Source organism: Epinephelus moara, chromosome 10 (assembly GCF_006386435.1).
Source record: "Epinephelus moara isolate mb chromosome 10, YSFRI_EMoa_1.0, whole genome shotgun sequence".
Taxonomy (NCBI): Eukaryota; Metazoa; Chordata; class Actinopteri; order Perciformes; family Serranidae; genus Epinephelus; species Epinephelus moara.
In genome coordinates this window covers 15,386,280-15,408,391 of record NC_065515.1, presented here as the reverse complement: position 1 = coordinate 15,408,391, position 22,112 = coordinate 15,386,280, and the positions used below count along the sequence as shown (strand labels likewise).

The following is a 22,112-nucleotide window of genomic DNA, read 5'->3' as shown; positions in this document are numbered from 1 at the left end:
CAGCATTTTAACACTCACGGTTCCTGGGTCTCAAAGTCAATGTGTTTCTTGAATGGGTTTTAAGTTAGATGCCTGAAATAAGGTCTGTGGTTAACAAAAGCTTAAGATACTTTCATGTTTTGTTCCACGACATAAAATACGTCAGTCAATACTCCACTTGTAAACTTTGAAGCTTCTACGTGTCTTCAAAACGGCAGTTGCTAACAAACGGCTCAATGAGACTATGTAACGTCATCGCGCCGAGCCGCGCCGAACACCGTTCTGTTATGGCGGTGACGTCAGGTCGTGCGACTGTGGTGCAGTTCGTTTAAAGCCTAATGTTAGCTTTTTACTTCTGGCGACTGCATTCAGGCTTCAATAATCTTGAAAGTGGTGTTCATTTGTGGAGATTATGTCGCCGAACAATATGTGTAAGTATCATAGATGTTTGTTTGCCACAGAGCTTATTTTCGGCAGTAATTTAAAATCAAATGAAAAAATCCCATAGGGTTTTTGACGGTTGAACCAGTGCGATGCTAACTACAACTTTATACACCAATGAAAAGGTAGGTGTGAATATTATTTACCATTATTGTCAATAGATGCCCCTAAATCCTACACACGAGACAGTTAACTTCCTTTAATTTATGTAGGCTACATGTTTGTTTATTGAATAATACATTTTAAGTCGTACAGTATGTAACTGCCTGTTTCATTACAGTGTGGGACCTTGTCGTAAAATGGAGGGCTCTAGGACCATGTAGCCGGGACTCACAGCAGCTACATTACAGTGCATTTAAATAGTAAAGTCATTATTATGACGATGACAGCAGCAACACACCTTTCCACGTCAGGAAGGAGGAAGACACGCAGCGGGTATTGTAGGTTCACTTATGTCAGTGTGAAGTCGGTGTGAGCTGCCCCCGTCCTCCCTCCTGTCTGTCTGTCCATCCATGCCCGCCGTGTGATCTTCTGCTGTCTCACCCGATCTCAGAGCTGGGGAATGAGTTTTATTAGGAACTGGAAACGAAGCGTGAAGAAAAATGACAGCAAAAAGTGAGTAGAAAGGGGAAAGCTCCCGAAAACCAGTGCAGGTCCTGTCCCTGTCGGTACCTGTCTGTTTTCATTACAGAATGCAATCGCACTTTTAAGTGTAATTTGTTATCTTGTCATCACACAGAGATAGTCGAGAGAGCACGGCATGTTCAGTGCCAGCATAGATCCTCGTCAGACAACACACACTCTCATATGAGTATCTGATATGATCTGTAAAGTTCAGCCCTGTGTTTCTTAACTCTAAAACAGTCACACTGTTCACAAATTAAAAAGAAAAAGTTGTGTTTGATTATGATTATCTAATCCAGTATCTGATAAATCCACAGAGGAGCTTGCCCACTGTGAGTCAACAGGGAAAACAATGTTCTTTACTGTAAAAGATTGGTATCATGATCCATCTTACTGTGCTTATTAAGTCTTTTGTTGCCGGTCTGCAGCCTGTTAGACAACATTACATTCATGTTGTGATCAAGCAGGCTTTTACTTTACTAGCAATGCACTGAAACACACTTGTTCTGTGGTTTTGTTGGTGTTTTATTGTGTTGTTCCATCTCTGAAGGCTGCTTTTGTAAGATCATTTTTGTAAACTACTATAAGTAAATAAAATAAATAAGCCGGGAGAAAAAGTAATGTGTTAATGGGGTGACAATCGAATCAAGTGGTTCCAAACCTACAGTATACTGTAGGCCAGTACACCCACACATGGGCACAACATGCACTCAAGAGATTGTAGGATAATCACCTAGGTATGGACCATGTTTACCTTTTGAATCTTCTCAAATCTTTGCTTTTGTCATTGTGTACAACTACACAGTTTCTCATACCTCACAGTCATGCACCCTGTGATGAGGAGTCACAAGATGAAGAAGTTGGAAACCACTGATCTAACCCTGACCAAAGAGTCCAAGATTTATATGTTGAAGTGAAGATTTTTTAGACCTGATTGCTGTTTCAGGATGTTTCAGGCTGACTAGAATAAAGTACTCATTTAGTCCACGATAATCCATGGACCTTGTTGTGAGCAGTTTCATGTAGGAACTATTTTCTTTCAACCGAACTACACCTGCTAACAGTGTCACCGCTCAGAAGGAAGCGTTCATCTACTACTAGCTCATCTAGCACCACTCAGCTCAGCCCAAGAGGACACCATTAATGTTTACATCTCATGCTGTCACAAGCACAAGTCTCTCATCCATGACTGGATACAAGCTTTTTATCCTGTACTGGTTGGTGTAGTTTGGTAGGAAAAAGTAGCTCCTATATGAAACAGCTCATAACAAGGTCTATGGATTATCATGAGTACCAGGTCATGATTTCTAGAAAGAGACAATGCTGTTGAGTTTTTCAAATGTATTTGTTTGGCGTTTTGAGCACCACAACCCGAGTGCCATCTAGTTCCAATATATTGGAGAGAAGTCAGACATCTCTACGGCCGATATCGCCAACACTCCAACAATTCAAACTATCTGTTCCAAACTCTTGAGTCCTCGTCAGATCTTCAGATTAGACTTACAGTATCCTAGAGCACCTTCTCCTCTCACCATCATGAGATCCATTCTTACATTCTCTCCAAGTTAACCTTTGACCTCTTCACAGTGTTGCCGTGGAGGCGCAAGACATCCCTGACAGCCCGGACTCCCCGAGCCGGTACGTTCACATTGTGCACAGTCATGTATTCTCAGAGACAATCAGCGGTGTCACAATGAGAACAACAAACCCTGTGATGTCACAGTGTTATTGAAACATGTAATAACCGTGTAATGATACGTTTAGTTGTTAGCATTTTAGCTCCTACAGATAAGTTTCATACACAGAGTCACTTTTATTTCTTTTCCCAGGTTGTCAGTCATAAACAGTCCAGAATTGGATCCCATCATCACAGACTTCAGGTGATTGTGTTTGAATTTAAAACCACCAAGGACATATGAAGTAAAACAAAATCAGATAGTAAAGCATAGTCTGGGTTACAGTTTAAAATTTGAGTGAATGTTTTGAGTCTTTCTGTGAAACTCAATATGGGTTCACCAAAACATTCTGTTCCCTGATCAAGCCGATTTCACAGACATTTTTCTCCCAAAACTGTCCCATTAATATCCGAAGAAATGTCCTCGACGAGTCATTGAAAAGAAATAAGTAGCCTGGGAGTGTCCACATGTATCAGTGTCCGAGTTTCTATGGCTCTCACGGTCATGTTTCTCAAACAATAGCCGGCTTTTCAGCTGGTTTGTCATCCCTTGAGATTTCCCTCCTTTTTCTAAAACAGCCTTGATTTTGTTCCTCTGTTTCAGGTTACAGCTACCGGACAACAAAGATGCTCTGCAGTCAACAAATCCATCAAATGGGTAAGACCGCACAGTTAACTCTGATAAAGCAACACTCTGGTTTAGATCACAACAACAACAAAAATGCAGAGAAACCCGCTGATGTCCTGCCATTTGCAAAAATTCTTGAAAAGTTCTCACTATGCTTGTTAATGATTTGCAATCCTGTGTGAGCTGCTGTGAAGAGATTGCACCTTACAGCTGACTTAAAGGACTTCTTGATGTATTGGTGACATGTTGAAGTAAAGGCCATCAGATGGTCACTGGCAGCTTCTCCCTGCTGTTTGACATATCAAAAATTCAGACAGAGAGAACCTGAGAATCATCTCTCAACTCTCCCTGTCAAGTTATGACTGGATGAATGTGAATTAGTTGCTTATTCAGTAGTTTAGTTCTACATTCTGTGTCCAGGCATGTAAAGGATTACATTGTTAGCCTGAGGGAGAGGATAGCTGCATGTGTTTGGATCTGAGGGAGGGAACTAAAGGAAAAGAGCACGGATGATCTGCATAGTTAATTCTAGATTGAATAAATCCAGGTTAAAGGTGCTAAATGTTGAGGTTTCACATTTTTAGTTAGTAAGGAAAATATCCTTGTGATTTTTAAAGTAATAGACATTTTGGGACAATACACTTATTCTCTTTCTTGCTGAGAGGTAGATGTCATGACTGATACCACTTCCATATCTGTTCATTAAATATAAAGCCAGGAGGCAGTTAGCTTAGCTTAGCACAGTGGTTCCCATCTGGTCCAGCCATGGGGTCCAGATTTCTCCTTAGTCATTGTTCAAGGTCCACTGGTCCATTGGTTCAAGGTTAAATATATTCAGGGTCATACTTACGTTTGGCCATGTCGTTGAGCATTTTGCTGTCTCTGTGAAGTAGCTGTCTGTTAGTCACCTGCTGTACAGCAGAAATGAAAGCTCTTTGCTGAAATTTGACTGCACTTGAAAATAAAGCGGGTTAACCAGCAGGTTAAATCCCCACAGTCCTTTCAGGATGGGCCCGCGGCCCACTTTTGGAACGTGACCCATCAGTTGGGAACCACTGGCTTAGCATAGAGACTGAAACAGGGTGAAACATCAAACGCAACAGTTACAAAATCTGCCGACCACCAACCACAAAGCTCACTAATTTACTTGTTATGTCGGCCAGCTACATCTCCTGATGGCAGACAGAATTGTCAACTCGTTAAACGTTTCGATCTTCAGTCTGATATTGCCTCCACCCTAACCAATTTAGATTTTCCCTAACCAATTATTAGAGACCCAGCTATCTGCCTGAATCTAACATCATTTTAAGTCCAAACCGATGTGTAGTCATAGCAGTACCACCTTTTTTGGGTGGGGTGGAGCGAAGTAAAAAACTACAATGTCGAGCAATATTGAGAAGACGTGTCAGTCTTCTCAATATTAGTGGCGTCTGTCTTGTCTGTAGTGGTTGCCATTGTTGTTATTACTCCTCATTAGCGCAGAGACACTGCTTGACAACAGTTTGACCGCTGCATTCGTCCTGCCCGTGGGGCTGATTGGTTGATCAAGTCCCCCCTCGGCTCTCATTGGTCTTTTGGTTTTTTTTTAAACCAAGAAACCACTGTTTCATGTCACAATGTACAGCACTTGGTAAATGGACTGCGCTTTTCTAGTCTTGCAACCACTCAAAGCACTTTTACACTACATGTCACATTCACCCGTTCACACACACTCACAAACTGATGGAACAGCCATCAGGAGTGATTTGGGTTACCCAAGAATACTTTGACATGTGGGCTGGACAAGCTGGGGCTTGAACCACCAATCTTCCCATTAGTGGACTACCTGCTCTACCTCTACAATGCCAGACGATTCAGTCAACTCAGAATCTGTAGAGTGGGTGGACTCAAAGGTCTGAACTCAGGCAGCCATTCATTCATTCGTCTCATTCATTTTCCATAACTGCTTATCCTTGTACAGGGTCGCAGGGGGGGCTGGAGCCTATCCCAGCTGACACTGGGCGAGAGAAGGGGTACACCCTGGACAAGTCACCAGACTGTCACAGGGCTGACACATAGAGACAGACAATCATTCACACTCAACATTCACACCTACGGACATATTTAATGGACAGATTTTAGTGGTGCATCCGTCTGTAATTTGCAAGAATAAGCACCTTTCACAAAATGTCAAACTGTTGCATAGATATTTTCAAGTTAGGATTCATTTGCTCTTATTTGAGGACATTTGTTATCAATGGGCATTACAACACAATACCAGTGTATATAGAACCACAAATGTTCAGGATGATTTACTAATGTGTGGTGCATAAAAGCAGCAGAGATTTGCATGTTATTACATTAAGCCAAAAGCCTAAGTAGTTCGAAGCGGCAACATTTCTTGTTTTTCTGTCGTCAAATCCAATTCTTCACCATGAGGAGAGCAGCAGCGTATCAAATCTAATTATCTTCGCCACAAACCCGTGACCGCCTGTGCTCCTCACAGCCCACACGTGAGAGAGATGGAAGCAACAATTAAGCTTTTTTTTTTTTTTTTTTTACTACAGTCTATAAAGACAGATGGATTTCCCTTTTTGCTCCTGCGCTGGCCAGAGTGTTTTGCTTTTATGATTGTGTTTTTATGGGCTGTGATGTGGGAGAAAATATGTCAAACGTGATGAGCACTTAGACACAGTCACATGAGTGTGATCTTTATGCTCTCTTGATGTTAGCAGTGTTACTAATAGAGTGTGTATGTGTCTTTGCAGTTGTGTATATGTGTGATAGAGACATGCCACTGTACAGTGCTCCTGTGGCTCCATGGAGAGAAATAACATTCTCTGTGAATCAGCTGAGGATTTATATTGTTGTTTTGGAATTCTGTTCATGGATTAATATTGTCTTGCAGGTTATTTGTTCACTCTCACTTATTTGTTCATGCTTGAGGATGTTTAATCGTCTACCAAGAAAATCCAAACACCCCAGTTACCAGTTAAGAAGTGAAATAATTCGATGATCAGTCTGTTGACAGAAAATTGGCAACAATTTTTAATCATCAGCTAAACATGCAAGTAATTTTCAAGCAAAAATACCAAACGTTTCCTTGTTTTAGCTTCTCTCATGAGATATTTTGTGTTTCTGTAAACTTGAATATCTTTATTTTGGACTTTTAGTAGGACTGGAGAAGTGATCTGAAGACATCACCTCGGGCTTTGCAGGCATTTTATTTTTCACTTTTTTCTGACATTTTGTAGACCCGATAATTGAATGAACAATGTGGAAGATTTGAAGGGATTTAGTGGTTAAAAACCAGCTGAAACGTCTCTCTGTTACAGTTCCTTCAGTGTTCATTATACAGGAGGTTTCTATTAGGAGCTGATTTATCCTCAGAGGTCTCTTCCTCTCCAAAGAAAATGGATTAGGGGGTCTCATTTATAAACATTGTGTATACACAAAACAAGGCCTGAAAGAGGCATACACCACTTCCCACAGAAAAGTTGGGACCAAGCCACCTTATTCCTAGCCCCCATGATACCTTGCGTGAATTACAGGTGCAACTTCCAGCATTGAACCGAAACGGGCGATTTCCAATGGTAACAGTTTGTTTACAGTACTCTATTCTTCTTTCCAAGAGCAATTGGGAAATAAAACGTGGAACACACCACTAGTTATAGCTCAAACGGGATTTGGTGATCATACCTCTGCCATCTCTGACAGCCATCTCAAAGCATTGTTTTATTTTTTCCTTTTCAACCGAGCACGCTAGCAATTAGCTTGCCTTGCTCCGTTAAAATATTGTAAACTTTAACATGGCCCGTGCTAGCTTAAGGTAAACATCTGCTCCTTCTAAAGATGATTTATGGTTTCTGATGACTTATTAAGAGATACTAAGACATTCAGCATTTAACATAATTCAGTATTAACTGTAGCTCCATGTAATGTGAATAAATGTGATGTTTCCCAGCTAATCCTCCGCTCGTCTGCGTTAACAACTCAGTTTACACGTTTTTTTAACTTCTGATTTATTAAAAACTGTTCTGAGCGAAACATGATGCTGAATTTAGCAGCAGACGTCAGTAATAGTAATATAAAGTAGTAGTAAAAGAAATAACTTTTGGCATTCTTCTATACGATATAAAGGAAGTACAGTAAATCAGTAACACATTCTTAGCCCTAATGACTAACTACATACTTCAAGGTATGTTGCTGACAGGGAAAGACAGGGATATCATGTACTGAGGTTGAGTGACGGACCTGTCAGTCTAGGTGTCATTCTCTTCTTCAAATTCTGATTTAATGCTTTTTTGCTATGTCTTGTGAAACTCTTGTGGTTTTATTTCTCATATCAATGGTACCTTTGGCAACAGGAACAATCCCTTTTTGTTCTGGTTACATGTTTGACACACAGTTACAGACATAGACAGTGCAGCAGGTACCAGAGCTCCGCAAAGACATTTTAGAAAATGCTAAGTTAACATTAGCTAAATATTTGTTTTAAAATAAATCAGTATTTGCTAAACTGAAGGCAAATTACTTTCTAAAAGAACCAGCATTGGCGGTCAGCCACCAAGAGTAGCCACTGGGACTAACCACAGACAGTCAATGGGACTCACTAGCTAGCTGCTACTTCTGCTATCTCACTGGAAGTTGTGCCCATAATCATTTCTACAGTAGTCCCTCAGGAATAAGGTGGATAGACGAGGACCTGCTCCCTGTGTAGATATAAATGTCTCATTCTGTGGCAACAAAAACACAGTTCTCATTTTCATACTTATATTATATTCCATTACTGCCAATACATCCCTCTAAATCCCACACGCTGGACCTTTAACTTGAAATTAATTGTGGTGCTTATGCATTTACTAGACTGAGGTGAATAAACAAACATTCTTAAGAGAAGAGCAAAAGCTATTTAATCAGTCTAGAATTTGAAAACCATCCAGCAGAGTGATTCATTTCCAAAATACATGCATTACACAAATAAAGTACTCAAGCTGGCACATCTGTTTTCAGAGTCTACACATGCTTTGGTCAAACCAGAGTGTATTTTATGCTTTTTCCCACTCTTTATGATCCTTGCACTTTTCTGACACTAGATAATTGAGTTTTTTCACAACAGACATTTTGATTTGTCGCAGCAGGAAACACACAGGGGTAATCACTTCCTTTAACAACGGCTCTGTTCCATTTTACTGTGTCAGTGAGCTTCTGTCTGTGAACTAATCCACACAGCTTTTAAACTATTCAGCTAAAGGAAGTGTAGCTCTTATTCATGTTATTAATTACTCCTGTGGTTTTCCTGCTGTGTCATGTCAGAATGCATTGAAAGGGTTTTTCATTCATGATTTCACATCAGGTCTTGCGTGCATCCACAGTACGAGCCGCTGTACTGCGTCTATGTCTTCTATTTCTGGACTCTGGTCGCTGCAGCGTTCAGTCTCTGCCACTGCAGCAGAATGGACCGGCTGAGAGTCTCACTACGCATCAGCACCATCTTTTTAGCCTCACGTTCCCTCTTTCACCTTCAGCAGCACAAAGTTTTGTGTCAGGGAGGAATTAATTGCTCATAACTCATTTCTCCTTCTGTGGCTCTGTGCTTCCTCTTGATTTTTCTTTCTTTGCTTGTTTCACATCTTTAAGAAAATCCTTAGGCCATGAATTGTGGCTCTTAGCCCCGCCCCCTGACTTTGCATTAACCAATCAGGGGAGAGACTGCAGTGTGTAGCATGAGGGTGATGATCGGAAGAGGTGGGACAGGCCTCTTGTATGTATGTATGTGAGTTAGAGGCAGCACTGATTGTGTGTTCTACCCTCATGTGTGATAGTCATCCCAATCTTATTAAGATCTGCTGTTGCTGCTGCGTCCCTCCTCCTCCTCTCTTTCTCCCTCCCTCCCTCCCTGTCTCCTTCATTCTTCCCTCTCTCTCTCTCTCTCTCTTTCACCCGACTGCCCTTCTGCTGCTGCTTCTGCTCTTGTTGCTGCTGCTGCTGCTACAGAAAAAGACGTAGACCATCACACTGCACTGCTGGAAAGGCCTCAGGCTCACGTTGACTTCTGCAGTTTCCAGCTTTCTCTGTCTCTCTATCTCTCACACACACACTCACACACTGTTGCCAGATGAAAATGTCAGGAGAGGAAGAGACTCTGTCAAACGGGTAAGGTACTTGCTGCACGTTTAAATGCCGTGTGTCATTCACCTGGCCTCTGCCACATGCTCTTTAGGTGTGTGTGTGTGTGTGTGTGTGTGTGTTCTAGCTGTGACACTTAGGCATGTGGACAAACTCGCTTAGTGTATTACAGGAGCAGCTTGGCTCTTTTGTGTCCCAGCTCAATGCTGTAAGGCCTCTGAAAAACACCTTATATCAGCTGGAACAAGTGTGGTGAAAGCTCTGTGGACCGCAGTCGATAAACTAATGCTTTGTCACTGTTCGAGGGGTGAGAATGTGTGTGTGTGTGTGTGTGTGTGTGTGTGTGTGCGTGCGTTCTGGTTTTCATGAGCACATGCATGGCTGTCTAGTATCTAGTATATGAATAGTGGTTGTGTGCTAACTGTTTGTGTCGCTCACTGGTAATGATCACCATTGTGCAAGTCGTTCTCTAGAGAAATCAACCCCGAATTTCAGCTGACTTGAAGTTAAATTACATTATTGGGACAATGCATGGTATGCACATCCTAAATCCAGCAGATGCTCCTCATTGTGCTGGCTCTAATGCCCTTTCTTTCTTTCTTTAATATAATTGTCAAATATTCCCTCGGCAAAGAGGCAAATAAGCAAAAATGTCAGACCACTGCTTCTTTATTGTGCTGTGTTGAAATGTATGGCTGCTTTACAGCACAGTGATTTGTGGCTTTATGGCACAAGTCCATTTTACTTTCCAGGGAATCAATACATGCCTTAATTACTGCAGTCAGTAGGATTTAGAGTCATCTATCTGCAGAAATAGAATATAATATTCAGCACTATGTTTTCATTAGTTTATAATCACGTGATAATAAGAAACGTGTTTTCATTACCTTAGAATGAGCAGTTTATATCTGCATACAGAGCTGGTCCTCCTCCACAGACTCCGCCATGTTGTTCTACAGTAGCCCAGAATGGACAAAAAACCTGGCTCTGAATAGGACCATTTGCGTTTTCGTGTCAGCCATGGTAGTTCTCCTACACGCTTGGCACATGGGAGAGTTTCAGTTCTGCAGCCTTATTGCTAGACGCTACAAAATCCTACGCACTAAACCTTAAGATTCATTTTACGTCATTGGAGGAAAGTCCGTTTAGAGATTGTCCTGTACTGCGTGATTATTTTTGCTAAAGGGAGTAGATTTTGTTTCAGTACTGGGGGACACACATGAAACGTGGGATTTAGGGTTCCTCCCCAGGACATTTTGAGCGTCAAACATTCTGGTGGTTTTTTAATGCACCTATTTGTGCCTTTTATGTGTTTATTTAAGGTGGGAATGTCTTAAATTTCATCACAATAAAAGTCCTCTGCTACTCTCATGCTGTTGAAGGGAGACAATTGTACATGTTCATAATATTGACCTATGTCCTCATATAAATATATGCCTATGATCTTCGTCGCTGACAGAGAGCTGGTTTCTTTTCCGTGTCCTCGGGCCTCAGATTGTCTTCACGGTGCAAACCTGCCAAAATCTTGCTCTCCCGGCAGTCAGGACCAGTTCAGTCAGTTTCCAGATATAAAGAAATGAGGACGGCACTGATTGTTCGACTTAAAGTAACCTCTGTTAGTGTTCTGGTTTGATTATCAGCCCCTGCATAATCTAAACAGCTTCAACAGTAGAATTGTTTTGTTTTTTTTGTTGGTTAGATTCAACTTAAGCGTGATTTTACAGGGTAGCTACATCCATGTTCCAAAGCAGCACATATCCTGAAGCTTTCCCTCTCCTTAACATCTCAAACATGGCACAGCAGGCCACTAGGCAGGTTAAATAGTTGTGCAATAGGGCAGATGGATTTAATACACTCGAAACAATTTATCCAGTGCGTCTTTTGATGCTGCTGCTTATTTCCCTAAAGGTGCTGGTGTTCTATCTGTGGTGCTGTTATGTGTTTGACAAGACAAATTTCATTTGGCGATTAAGTATTAAGTCTTGAGTACAAGAGGAGAGACTGAAACCAGGGGTGTAGTGCTGTTTGCTCGTCCCGCGGCGCAACAATGACGAGGTTAAGTTGTGGCTCATTTTCAAAGTTATGTAACCACTGCTCCTGTGGTGACAAGTTTACATACATTAGTCAACTGTAACTACACAATTAAAGGATGTTTTGCTGCCTTATCATCTTTACTAGTTAACAGTTAGCAGCTGTAGATTGGGAATAAACAATTTAATTCACCATGCTGCTCAAAGCTGGCAGCGAAATGTTTTCTTGCATGTTAATCAATGCATGAGTTGACTCTGTGAATCAGGCAACACACCTTAAATGTCAACATGACAACTTTGACCATTCAGTTTTGTATTATTGTCGCTGTTGCATGACGTATGCTTCATTGATGATTGGATCTTCAAGCACTTGAAGATCCAATTTTCAAACAGGTTATGCAGACTGTGAGTCTTCTATTTGCTCACTTGGAGGAAAGAAGTGGTGGAGCATTGCTCCTGTGTGCTCCGGCAGCACTACACCCTGACTGAAGCATAGTAATAAAGTGTTTCCTGACCAGGAATCAAACCCGTGCTGCTTAGAATCCTAGCCTAGGAGAGGCATTATGTTGTGTGCACATGTTCCTGCTGCTTACAGCCAGATAAGTAAACAAGCTCCTCTGTAATACCATAGCTCCTTAACAGTTATTGGCATTTATTATTGATGAGGTTATGATTGAATCTAACAGGTGATTTGACTCCAGCGACATTTTTAAGACGACTGAATAATATGTAAGTGGTAGTATTGGTATTGCAGTTGGGTTTAGAGTCAATAATAGGCACGTGTATATATTTGATAGTTAAGGTGAAGGTCCAGGGGGTGGATGTAGTCAATGCAGAGTCAACACATGAACCGAGAGACGATGCTCAGTTTGGTTTCCAACACAAACCTGATGTTGATAGATGTGCTTACACACACACCTGACACTCTTCTAGTTTGTCTTGTGAGCTTGTTGTTTTAAGTGAGCAAGGCAGTCGCTGAACCTACATACATATAGAGAGAAAAGTGTTTTGATACAGTCGAAAGAAGCTCTGGTTGGATTGGTTGGATTTATTCAGTGGCTACTGCGGGAGGACATGTGACTTTACAGCATTGTCCTTGAAATCAATGACATAAATACATAAACAGTATTTTACCTTGTTGTTATATCCTCTTTGCATTATTATTAATGTTTGTATTATTAATCCCTTTATGTCTCATTGGTTTATTCTTAGGAGGGACTGTAAATGAAGTTTGTATGATATATATTTTTCTATTTAGCATGTAGTATTGACAACACAATGCCGGTTGTCCCACATAACTTCGCAGTATAAAATAATTTCCCATCATTTTTTTTTGGTTTGTTTGTTTGTCAGCTTTATTAGAGCACCTACATCTTTATTTATATAATTTTAATTTTTGGACATCTCAATAGTGTTGCCACACATGTTAACTGAACACTCATGTTTCCTCTGACAGCTGTTGTCACTGTGAGTCTCGTGCTGTTAGCAGGAAGTTCAGCTTGCTGCTGGTCATATGGTGAACACAGCAGTCACCCGCATGTCATTAGCCAGAGCTGCACGAGTGTGTGTGCTCCTTTATGGTGGTGGTGTTTGTGTGTGTGTGTGTGTGTGTGTGTGTGTGTGTGTGATGAGTGTATAGTTCCTCTGTGTTTCTAATGTGTGTGTGTGTGTGTGTGTGTGTGTGATGAGTGTATAGTTCCTCTGTGTTTCTAATGGGCAGGAATGTAAAGTGAATGCCGTCTATTAGTCACTGCTGTTACACACATTAGTCTTAGTTGTGTTTGCTCACTTTCTGCTCTCCTATTCTTCTGCATTCGTCTAATGTTTGCTGCAGGTCTCCGAGTTAAAGTGGTAATAGAGAGAGCTGCAGGAATGAGTTCTAAAACCTGGAAATGAGTTAGCATTTTTACACTTCCTGTTCCTTCGTCTTGAAGTCAGTGGCTTTATGGTTAGATGCCTGAAATAAGGTGTGTGATGAACACAAGCTCAAGAGATTTTTTTATGTTTTGTTCTATGACATAAAATATGTCAGGAAACACCTCACACATGAATTTGAAAAGCTTTTATGTGTCTTAATAAAGGCAGTTGCTGACAAGTGGCTAAATTAGTCTTCAGATGTGTTTGGGGACATTAAACGTCATTGTGCCGAGCATGGCTTTATGCTGCAATCCACTGTACTCGGAACTCAGAAAACTTGGGCAAGATCCATCTAGCCTGAGTTTACCCACACAAACAAACCTGACATCTCAGCAACATGGTGGCACACAGCGAACCGAGCAGAATGACCTTTTCACCAGTTATTTGCAGCGCTTGTGGTGACGAATGTGCTGTAACAGTGTTGTAGCTGCGATTTCCGTTTCCAATCAGTTGATTTATGCTTGATAGAAGTGTTTGCAAGCATGCATATCTCTGCCTCCATCCACAGCAAAACGCTCAACACCTGTTGACAAAATTTTGAGCGAATGTACTTTATTCTAATGAGCAAAGACAGGCAAGATGCCATTTCTCTTCGCTAATGGGGCTGTGGTAACTGATGTAGGTTCTCTGTGAATGTGTCTGAAGCTCAGACTTATATAAACATCAGTTTGCTTTGGGCATCCATGTTTTCCTGAGCAGATGCACTGGGACACATTTAGATGAAATGACAGGAATACTGACTTCATAGTGGTGGTGACATTGAAGTGGTGACCATGGTGTAGATTGTTTATAGCCTGGCATTTCCACTTCAAAAATCATAAAAGTGGAGTTCATTTGTAATGTATCATGAACTTTTGTTTGCCTCATCTTATTTTCTGCAATAATCCAAAATCAAAAGATAAAATACCATTGGCTTTTTGTTGAGGGAACCACGGCCAAGCTAACTTCTGAGTTGCCCTACTAAAAAACATCATCTGCAGCACTCCATACTGACCTACTGACTAAACTGGGAGTAATTATTAGGCTCATGTGATCCATACAGTGGCCTGTAAGTTCAGAGCAGAGAACCAAACTGTGTGTCAGGATGAAACAACAAAATCAGGTTCCTGTTTCACAAAAACACACCAATAATGTAACAGAAATGAACAGAAAAAAAGACAAATAAGCATAAATAGCAAATAACTGAATGTGAAGAAAAAAGTATCATTGTACAAAACAAACATCCAAATAAGAGAGAAAAGAATCCGCTTAAAGCTGAAAAACATTAGTGTTTCAGATTTACCATTGACTCAATCCATTCGTTCAGCTCATTATGGCAGATGTTAATGTGTTTTTCACACGCTGTGCGCCGTTCTCACCCTGATGTGAAGGAATAAAAGGCACAAATAAACAGATCCATTATCAGTACGGCGAGAGAAATCAAAGAGGAGGCAGAAGAAAGAGTGCGTGATCAGTTTGGCTACATTACACACTCGTCACGTGAGGAGCATGTGCAGCGTGTAATAAAGTCTTAATACACTGCAACATTATTAGTAATCATTAGGGAAGTTCCTCGATTTAACATCAGTTAATCAGCAGTAACATCAGTTCTTCAATTTCCAAAAATGATCTTGTTCAAAACTGCTCCTTGAGAGTGTATTTTTATAAAAGTGGAGGGTTGTACAAGTACTAAAATTGAGACTAAGTCCCTCTTTAAAGTGCAGTTTAATGCAACGACACTAATGGCAAAGTGCTATCTCAAACCAATGTGATTGTCTCACTCACTCTGCCTCTGCCTCTTTTGTGAAGTAGCTGAAAGGGTTGAATAAAGGAGGAATATTATGCAAGTAAACTGAGACAACATCATGATCCTGGTGTCTGTTGTAGGTCAGTACAGGAGACTGTCTATGTTGCGGTAAATGAGAACAGGGTCACTGCAGTAGTGAGAGAGACAGTTAGGAAACAGGGTAAAGTGAAGTGGATCTTTTGTGGCTGTTGAAATAAGAAACAACTTCAAGAAAAAATGCCAATTTAAAGATGTTTATATTCTAAGACTGTGAAATTGTAATGAACTTGATTGACTGACTCTTTGACTTGACTCATATAACGACATCATTTGTCAGTAAAACTGTGTTCCACACATTTTTGCTCTATATTGATACTTTAAGAGATCAGAATGGCTTAAACCCCCGACTTTTCTTATTTATTAGATAATAAGATATTAGATATTAATGTGTTTTCAGCACTCTTTCTTCACTCAACCTGATTCTGTTTGTTTTGCATTTGCAGGTGCTCACGGTCAGACCTGTCGCTGGCTCTGGAGGACTGCATGGCCGCCCTGGATCTGTTCCTCAGAAACGACTTTGAGGAGGCGCAGGCCCGGCTTAGATGCAGGTACGAGAACAACCTGAACCCCATGCAGGCAGATACAGCTGCTGTCCTCAGCTCTGACCCACCTGGGTTTGTGCTTCCATGGACAAATATAAGAGACAAACAGCCAATGATATATATGCGTGCAAGCCAACTGTGTTTGTAGCTGTTTTTTTGCACTCTCAGGTGTTCACAGAAGACATTTTGACATATAACAGTAGGAAAACACAGGTGTAAATGATAGAATAACATTTAGCTGCCTCAGTCTCAGGGATCTTTAATGTTATTAGTGCTACTCTCACCAGTGAAGAACATAGACTGTATAAAAAAATGGATGTAGCCACTGTGACGTCGCCCATTGGTTTGTGTACTCCCGTTTTGAAGCCTTGAGTTTGGCATTTTGCCCGTCACGGTCTTGGATTTTTAGAGTCAGAAGTGACCCGTGGTGACCGAGGACACTATCCGCAGACAGCCTGTCACTCAAAGCGGACACACCATTAATTATGCATTACTTTAAGCCTCTGTGCCTGTACGTACAGCCTCACAGGGCCACTGCATGACTGTAGACTCTTTGTCTTGCTTTTATTTTACTGATATGCACATCTCACAAAGCAGGGACGTGTGTTACAGGTCATGCGTCAATGTCACCAGCATTTTTGTAGCTTCTATTTTCACAGTGATTCAGCAGAAGTCTTTGCCATTACTGACAGAAATAACAAATTTCCTCAGCTAATGCATTCAATCGTTTGGTGATGGGAGTCTGCCCTCCTAAAAGCAATTAGATAGATTTATTTGCTCAATGAAAGAGCCAAAAAATAAGAAAAACCTCACTGTAAAAATTGTGTTGCAGTGACTAAGGGACAGTACACCCCAATATCAAATCAGCTTGCTTCACCTGTAGTGCTATTTATCAGTCTAGATTGTTCTGGTGTGAGTTGCTGTTGGAGTGTTGGAGATATCGGTCTGCCTTCTTTCCAATATATTGGAACTAGATGCGCCAAAAAATACATTTCTTTCTTTCCTGATCCTGACCTGGTTACTCACGATAATCCCCAGACCTTGTTGTCTATAAAACAACACTACATGTCTAGCATTACTAGCTAACATAACAGCTCAGCCGAGGAGGATGCCATTAATGTTACATCCGGTGCTGTCACAAGTATGAGCCATGGATGTATATAGAGAACTGGATGCAGCATTGGAGGCAGGGTCCCGTTCATTCCTATAAAAGTTTCTCAGTGGTGCATGAAGCCAAATTGGTTCAACTGCTCCGTGTAAAATTACCCAGATGATCAGCACTGCTTCTGATAGAACAACCGCACAAGGAACTTCCACAGGCTGAGCCAGCTACTTGAGGTTTAGACGTCCATTAACTTGAGTGGGGATAAAATGATTTAATAGTCTTTCCAAATGTTATCGGACCGAATTGATTAAATCCTGATAGTGAAAAAGAATCATGTTGGGGGGTTGTGATGTTAAAAGAAAATATCCATTGATTTACATGTAAGTCTATGGGAAAAGGTCTTTTTGGGCCACAGGGCATCACATGATGGTGTAAATACACTGGCCACTACGAAAATTGCCTTCAAAGGTCGGCACGCTTCCTGGGAAACTGCTCACAACAAGGTCTGTCAATTATACTGAGTACCCTGGTTATGATTTTGGGAAAGAGACATTGCTGTTGAGTTTTTCAAATGTATTTTTCTGGAGTCTGCGGACCACAAGCCAAGTGCCATCTAGTTCCATTATATTGCAGAGAAGGCTGATATCTCCAGCACTCGGCAACTCACACCAAAACAATCTAGATTAATAAATAGCACCACAGGTAAGAGGAAAAATATGTATTTTTGATTTTAGGGTGAACTGTCCCTTTAAGAACATTTTGATGCTTAATCAGAAATCAATTTAAAGTTTAAATATCCCGTCCTTGGCACCATAACAGGTCAGAAACAGAGCGCCCACATCAGGGAGCGCTAGAGAAACTTGTGTGTTTGCTGCTGATGCTGGTGATATGATTTTACAGCCGTAGGTTTAGTTGCCTCTAGTTTTGTATTCCCACACTGTGTCATCAAGTTGCTCCATTGTCCATCGCTCATTCTCTCCTCTATTATCAGAAACTTAATCACACTGTCACTTTTATCCTCCACCTTTTATCTCCTGTCTGGGGCTGCGGGCCACTCCTTAGCCCCAGATTCTTCTTTTCAGTGCCGGCTTACATCAAGACAGAAGATCAGCTTCCTGTCAGTCTGTACATTCTTTTAATAGATAAGTATTACTGCGAGATTGACAGCTATTGTCAGTTTGGTGTTGTTAAGGGAGATTTCGGTGTGTTTACCACTGTAGGCTAAGTGTCGGAAAAGTTTAGAGCGATGTAATTTGATTTCTAGGCTCAGACTCAGTTATGAAGACTTAAATTGCAACATTACATCAATGCACTGTTGCCAAGCAACTGCCCCGTTGTCATAATCATAATATGTTTGAGTATTTAAACCTGGATTTGTGAAATATTCCAACCTGGAGGAAAATCTGTGTAAATCCAACACCTATAGCTGCTGCCACCTGAGGCCTGGCAGTTTGTCAGCGCAGCGGGTGTCCTGATTTCTGGCTTGATATTCTCCCCACCGCTCTGTGTGTGCTCTCCGGTACTATCTCTGCCTCCTTCAGTTGATAAAGTGCACCTGAGCAAACAGTAGTTGCAAATATGATCATGTTTGTAGCTGTTTGAGCCCAGATGGTTGGATTTGACACATAGTGTGAGAGTCAGAAATCAGTACAGATTGAAACTTAAGAGATAAGACAGGTCTATCCTGTATAAATCAGGGCCTGCATGGTGATCTGGCCAGGTATTATTGTGTAGTGTTGTTTTACATTCGAAGGCAGCACTCTAATCAAATTGAGACAGGACTTTATTTTGTTTGGCTTAAACAAAACCCAAAATAACACCCACAAACTCCCCTGATTTCTCTGTTTGCTGCTCAGGAGAGGGTTTTGTGAGGAAGCCGATGGCTTGAGGCATAAGACTTATGTAATATTATGTAAGGTGTGATGACATCTGCTGCACTGTGGGAGAGATACTCTGAAAGACTTGGGGAACAAGCAGCCCTGAGGATGTGAAACACTGGCAGAATATTCAATTGTCTTCCTCAGTGTTGTCTGTGCTCTGCTTTACTCCACGTGGGCTTTGCAACTCTCTCCTTCTTCGATCTCCTTTCCCCTTCCTACAGCTGTATTCTGACGCAGTCAGGTGGGACAAGGGTATACCAGAGCCTCCGCAACACACACACACACACACACACACACATACACACACACTGCAACTAAAATACAGGAGAGACTCTTTCAGAGAGCATGTGGACGCACTCTAAATACTTTAATCAATCATATGTCCATTACTTTAACCCCTACATTTCTGTTTATGGTCAATGGCAGCTGGAGCCTATGCCAGCATGCACTGGGAGGAAGGCGGGGTTATCCATTACAGGGTTATTGCACTCATACTTGCATCAATGAGCAGTTTAAAGTCTCAACTCCCGGTTGCCAAGAGTGTGACTGTGAAAGAAACTGTGACATGTAACATGCAATGTGCAATGTACATATTTCTCATGGGAAAAATTCTGGGATTAGCGAGTTAATCGCTGAGCTACTGACAGTCGTTATGGGGACAATTATCTTAATGCACTGGGTGAATTTAGATATTTTAGAGTATGGAGGGATGTTGAACCTTGGTCTTAAAGAGTTAGTTCAATTTTTTTACATAAATTGGTCTGAAATCTCGAGAGAGGGACGCCTGAAGCTCCCTGCATACCAAGTAGCTCCCGTTAGAAGGATTTTAATGCTCTGTAGTGTTTCGAGCCAGCAGCATTTCCTCACACCTCAGAAGAAGTCTGAGGAAAAGGCACTGGTTGAAATATCTTCGATCCAGCATCCACATCAATGGACACTGGCATGTGCATGTCTTTTATTTTTGACTGATTTTTAAGGTCGATACATGCACAAGTTTTCTTGGGCAAAACTGACACACTGAACCACAAAAAGTTCCTCTGGACAAAAGGGTCTGTCACATTCATCTAATGAAATGTAACAACATTAATGGATCGACAGAAGCTGAACAAACAAAACAGACACCAAGGAAGTGTGCAAAGAGAATAAACCATCAAAAGCAGTGGTTCCTAACTGGTTCAGCCACTGGGTCCAGATTTCTCCTTCATCATTTGTTCAAGGTCCACACAGTTTAACATATTAAGGGTCATACTTGCATTTGGCCATGTCATCAAGCTAGTTTGCTGTCTCTGTCAAGTAGCTGCCATTAGTAACTCATGCTACAATAGGAAACAATATAAAAGTATTGTGGTGTAAATTCACTGTCCGTTAAAATGAAGTGTATTTTTTTAAAAGTCGAGACATTCCCGAGTCACTTGTGGTCATTCAGAATTAAAGATGTTTTATTCTCTTGTGAGATGACTAAAAGTTTCCAAGTGCTGCATTGTGGTTTAAAATGGTGGCTAATTTCACTTTCACATGATGTGCTCTTTGCCTAAATGTTTCTGACTAGAGGTTGTGCAGTCTGATATTGCCCATGCATCAATATCAGTTCATACCATGTTATATAACCTTCTCTTTTATAGTGTTAAAATATTTGAATACTCCTCCTCTGAGTCGTAGTCAAGGAGTCGCTGCAGACTCAGCGTTGTAGAAACATGCCTGCCTTGTGATCAGCCTCCTTGTCTCAGAGGTATCCAGCAGCAGGCTTAGTTTTATTTGCCAGCTCTCTGTTCAAACATGCCACCAGACCAAGTGCAGCCCAAACAGTGCAATCTTATTCTCTCATCATCCTGTCCTGCCCTGTTCCTCACAGCTGCAGCAGGGAGTGGGTGCAGGAGGTGTACTGTAGAGGTGTGACGCACATTAATAATACTGACTGAGGTGCTTCTTGGTGAGAAGTTGTGACGTTGCTCCTGATAATAAGTTGAGTTTTTGTCCTGTAGTGAGTGTCAAAGTGTCAGGACTCTCATTTTTTCCAGAAATGTGTCACCATACTTCAAAGGCTCACATCTAATTTCCGAATTTTAACACTGAAAAACAATTAAATATTTTTGACAGAAATAAAGAGTTTTCAGTGTAGTGATGCCCTTACTGACTGTGTGCATGCACGCACATGTATTTCTTGAGAAAGCACCAAACAACTCTTCCCTTGCGTCATGGAACATTGTGTAAAAATATGTCAGACAGGTGAGGACCTTTGTGTCCCGGAGCACTGAGGCAAGGCTGACTGAAAAATATCTGAGTGCTGCTGTGAAATATTTGGAATTCTCAGCCACTTTCAGCACGGCGACGAGCAATTCAATTTACCTCACAGCTCCATCTTAAAAGGTTTCTCAGCTTGAGTTTGGGCTGTCGTCTTACATAAGCCTGACGCAATGGAAATGTAAGGCAGGCAAATCTTTCTGCTTCTCAGCCCGTACCTCCGCCTCCTCTGACTCTGTCTGTTGCTTCCTGGTTGTCACTGAGTTGGTTCTTGTTTACTGATTCACTGGATTAGAATTGATAGTAATAATTTCATTAAAGGTGAAGAGTTGAAACTCAGCACTCTGCTCTCTGTCGACTACTAAACCTTGGATTTATTGCTGCAGTTGTGTGTCTTTGACAGGCTAAAAGTTACACAGATCATACTTCTTTTACCCGTATCTTTATCATATTTATACTTATAGAAGTTAAACAGACCATATTAAAGAGTGTTTTTGAGCTGTGTTTCCATGGTTTGAAAAATCTGCTCATGCAAATTTAGTTTCCACTGTCCATGAAAGATGACTGGCTGGAGCTCAGAGTGACATCACAGAGTCACATGAGCCAGTCTTTGGTGAACAGCAGTGCAATGTTAGCTATGCAGACCGACAACATTCTTCTCCACAGACCTCCGCCTTTACCAGAATTATTCCGCCACGTCTTTGTGTGTGTGATACACCCACAAACAAACAATACATAGGTACATAGAGAATATATAAAGCTATTTAAACCACCCATGTTTTTGTAGTTTTTGTTTAACATTCATTTTTTAAGTATTTTGTTCAAGTAAGAGTTTAACTGGAACGCCAAGTACATCCACTGGAAAAATATTTGTGACATCGAACCTGCAAACGTACTCTTGTTAAACACAGGGTGTGATGTGACACACCAGCAACCACAGGTATAAATAGATACTGGGTTTTTTTTTCTGTGTAGTGGTGTGGCTTTAGTCTTCCAAGTATTAGCTGACACCTCGCTGTTAGCAGGAATTGATTAGCTGATGACAGCTTTTCACGTTGTTCCATCTCACATTTGTACCGCCTGATTAACAAAATGTTCTTCATCTCTGTGAGAACAC

General features: G+C 41.2%; 1 protein-coding gene across 2 annotated transcripts in view; it reads left to right on the top strand.

Moving 5' to 3' along the window:
- The first annotated feature begins 208 nt into the window (after positions 1-208).
- ttc39a (tetratricopeptide repeat domain 39A) overlaps positions 209-22,112 on the top strand; it is a 34,778-nt gene continuing 12,874 nt past the window's right edge. Inside the window, exons 1-7 of one of the 2 annotated variants that reach the window (XM_050055535.1) lie at positions 209-410; positions 488-545; positions 701-1,035; positions 2,632-2,682; positions 2,874-2,924; positions 3,324-3,377; positions 15,671-15,775. In XM_050055535.1, coding sequence (XP_049911492.1) covers positions 983-1,035; positions 2,632-2,682; positions 2,874-2,924; positions 3,324-3,377; positions 15,671-15,775 — 314 coding nt within the window. In that variant the 5' untranslated portion in view covers positions 209-410; positions 488-545; positions 701-982. Of the gene's footprint in view, positions 411-487; positions 546-700; positions 1,036-2,631; positions 2,683-2,873; positions 2,925-3,323; positions 3,378-9,335; positions 9,483-15,670; positions 15,776-22,112 lie in introns of those variants that run through there. The other variant, XM_050055536.1, reaches the window with a different exon arrangement.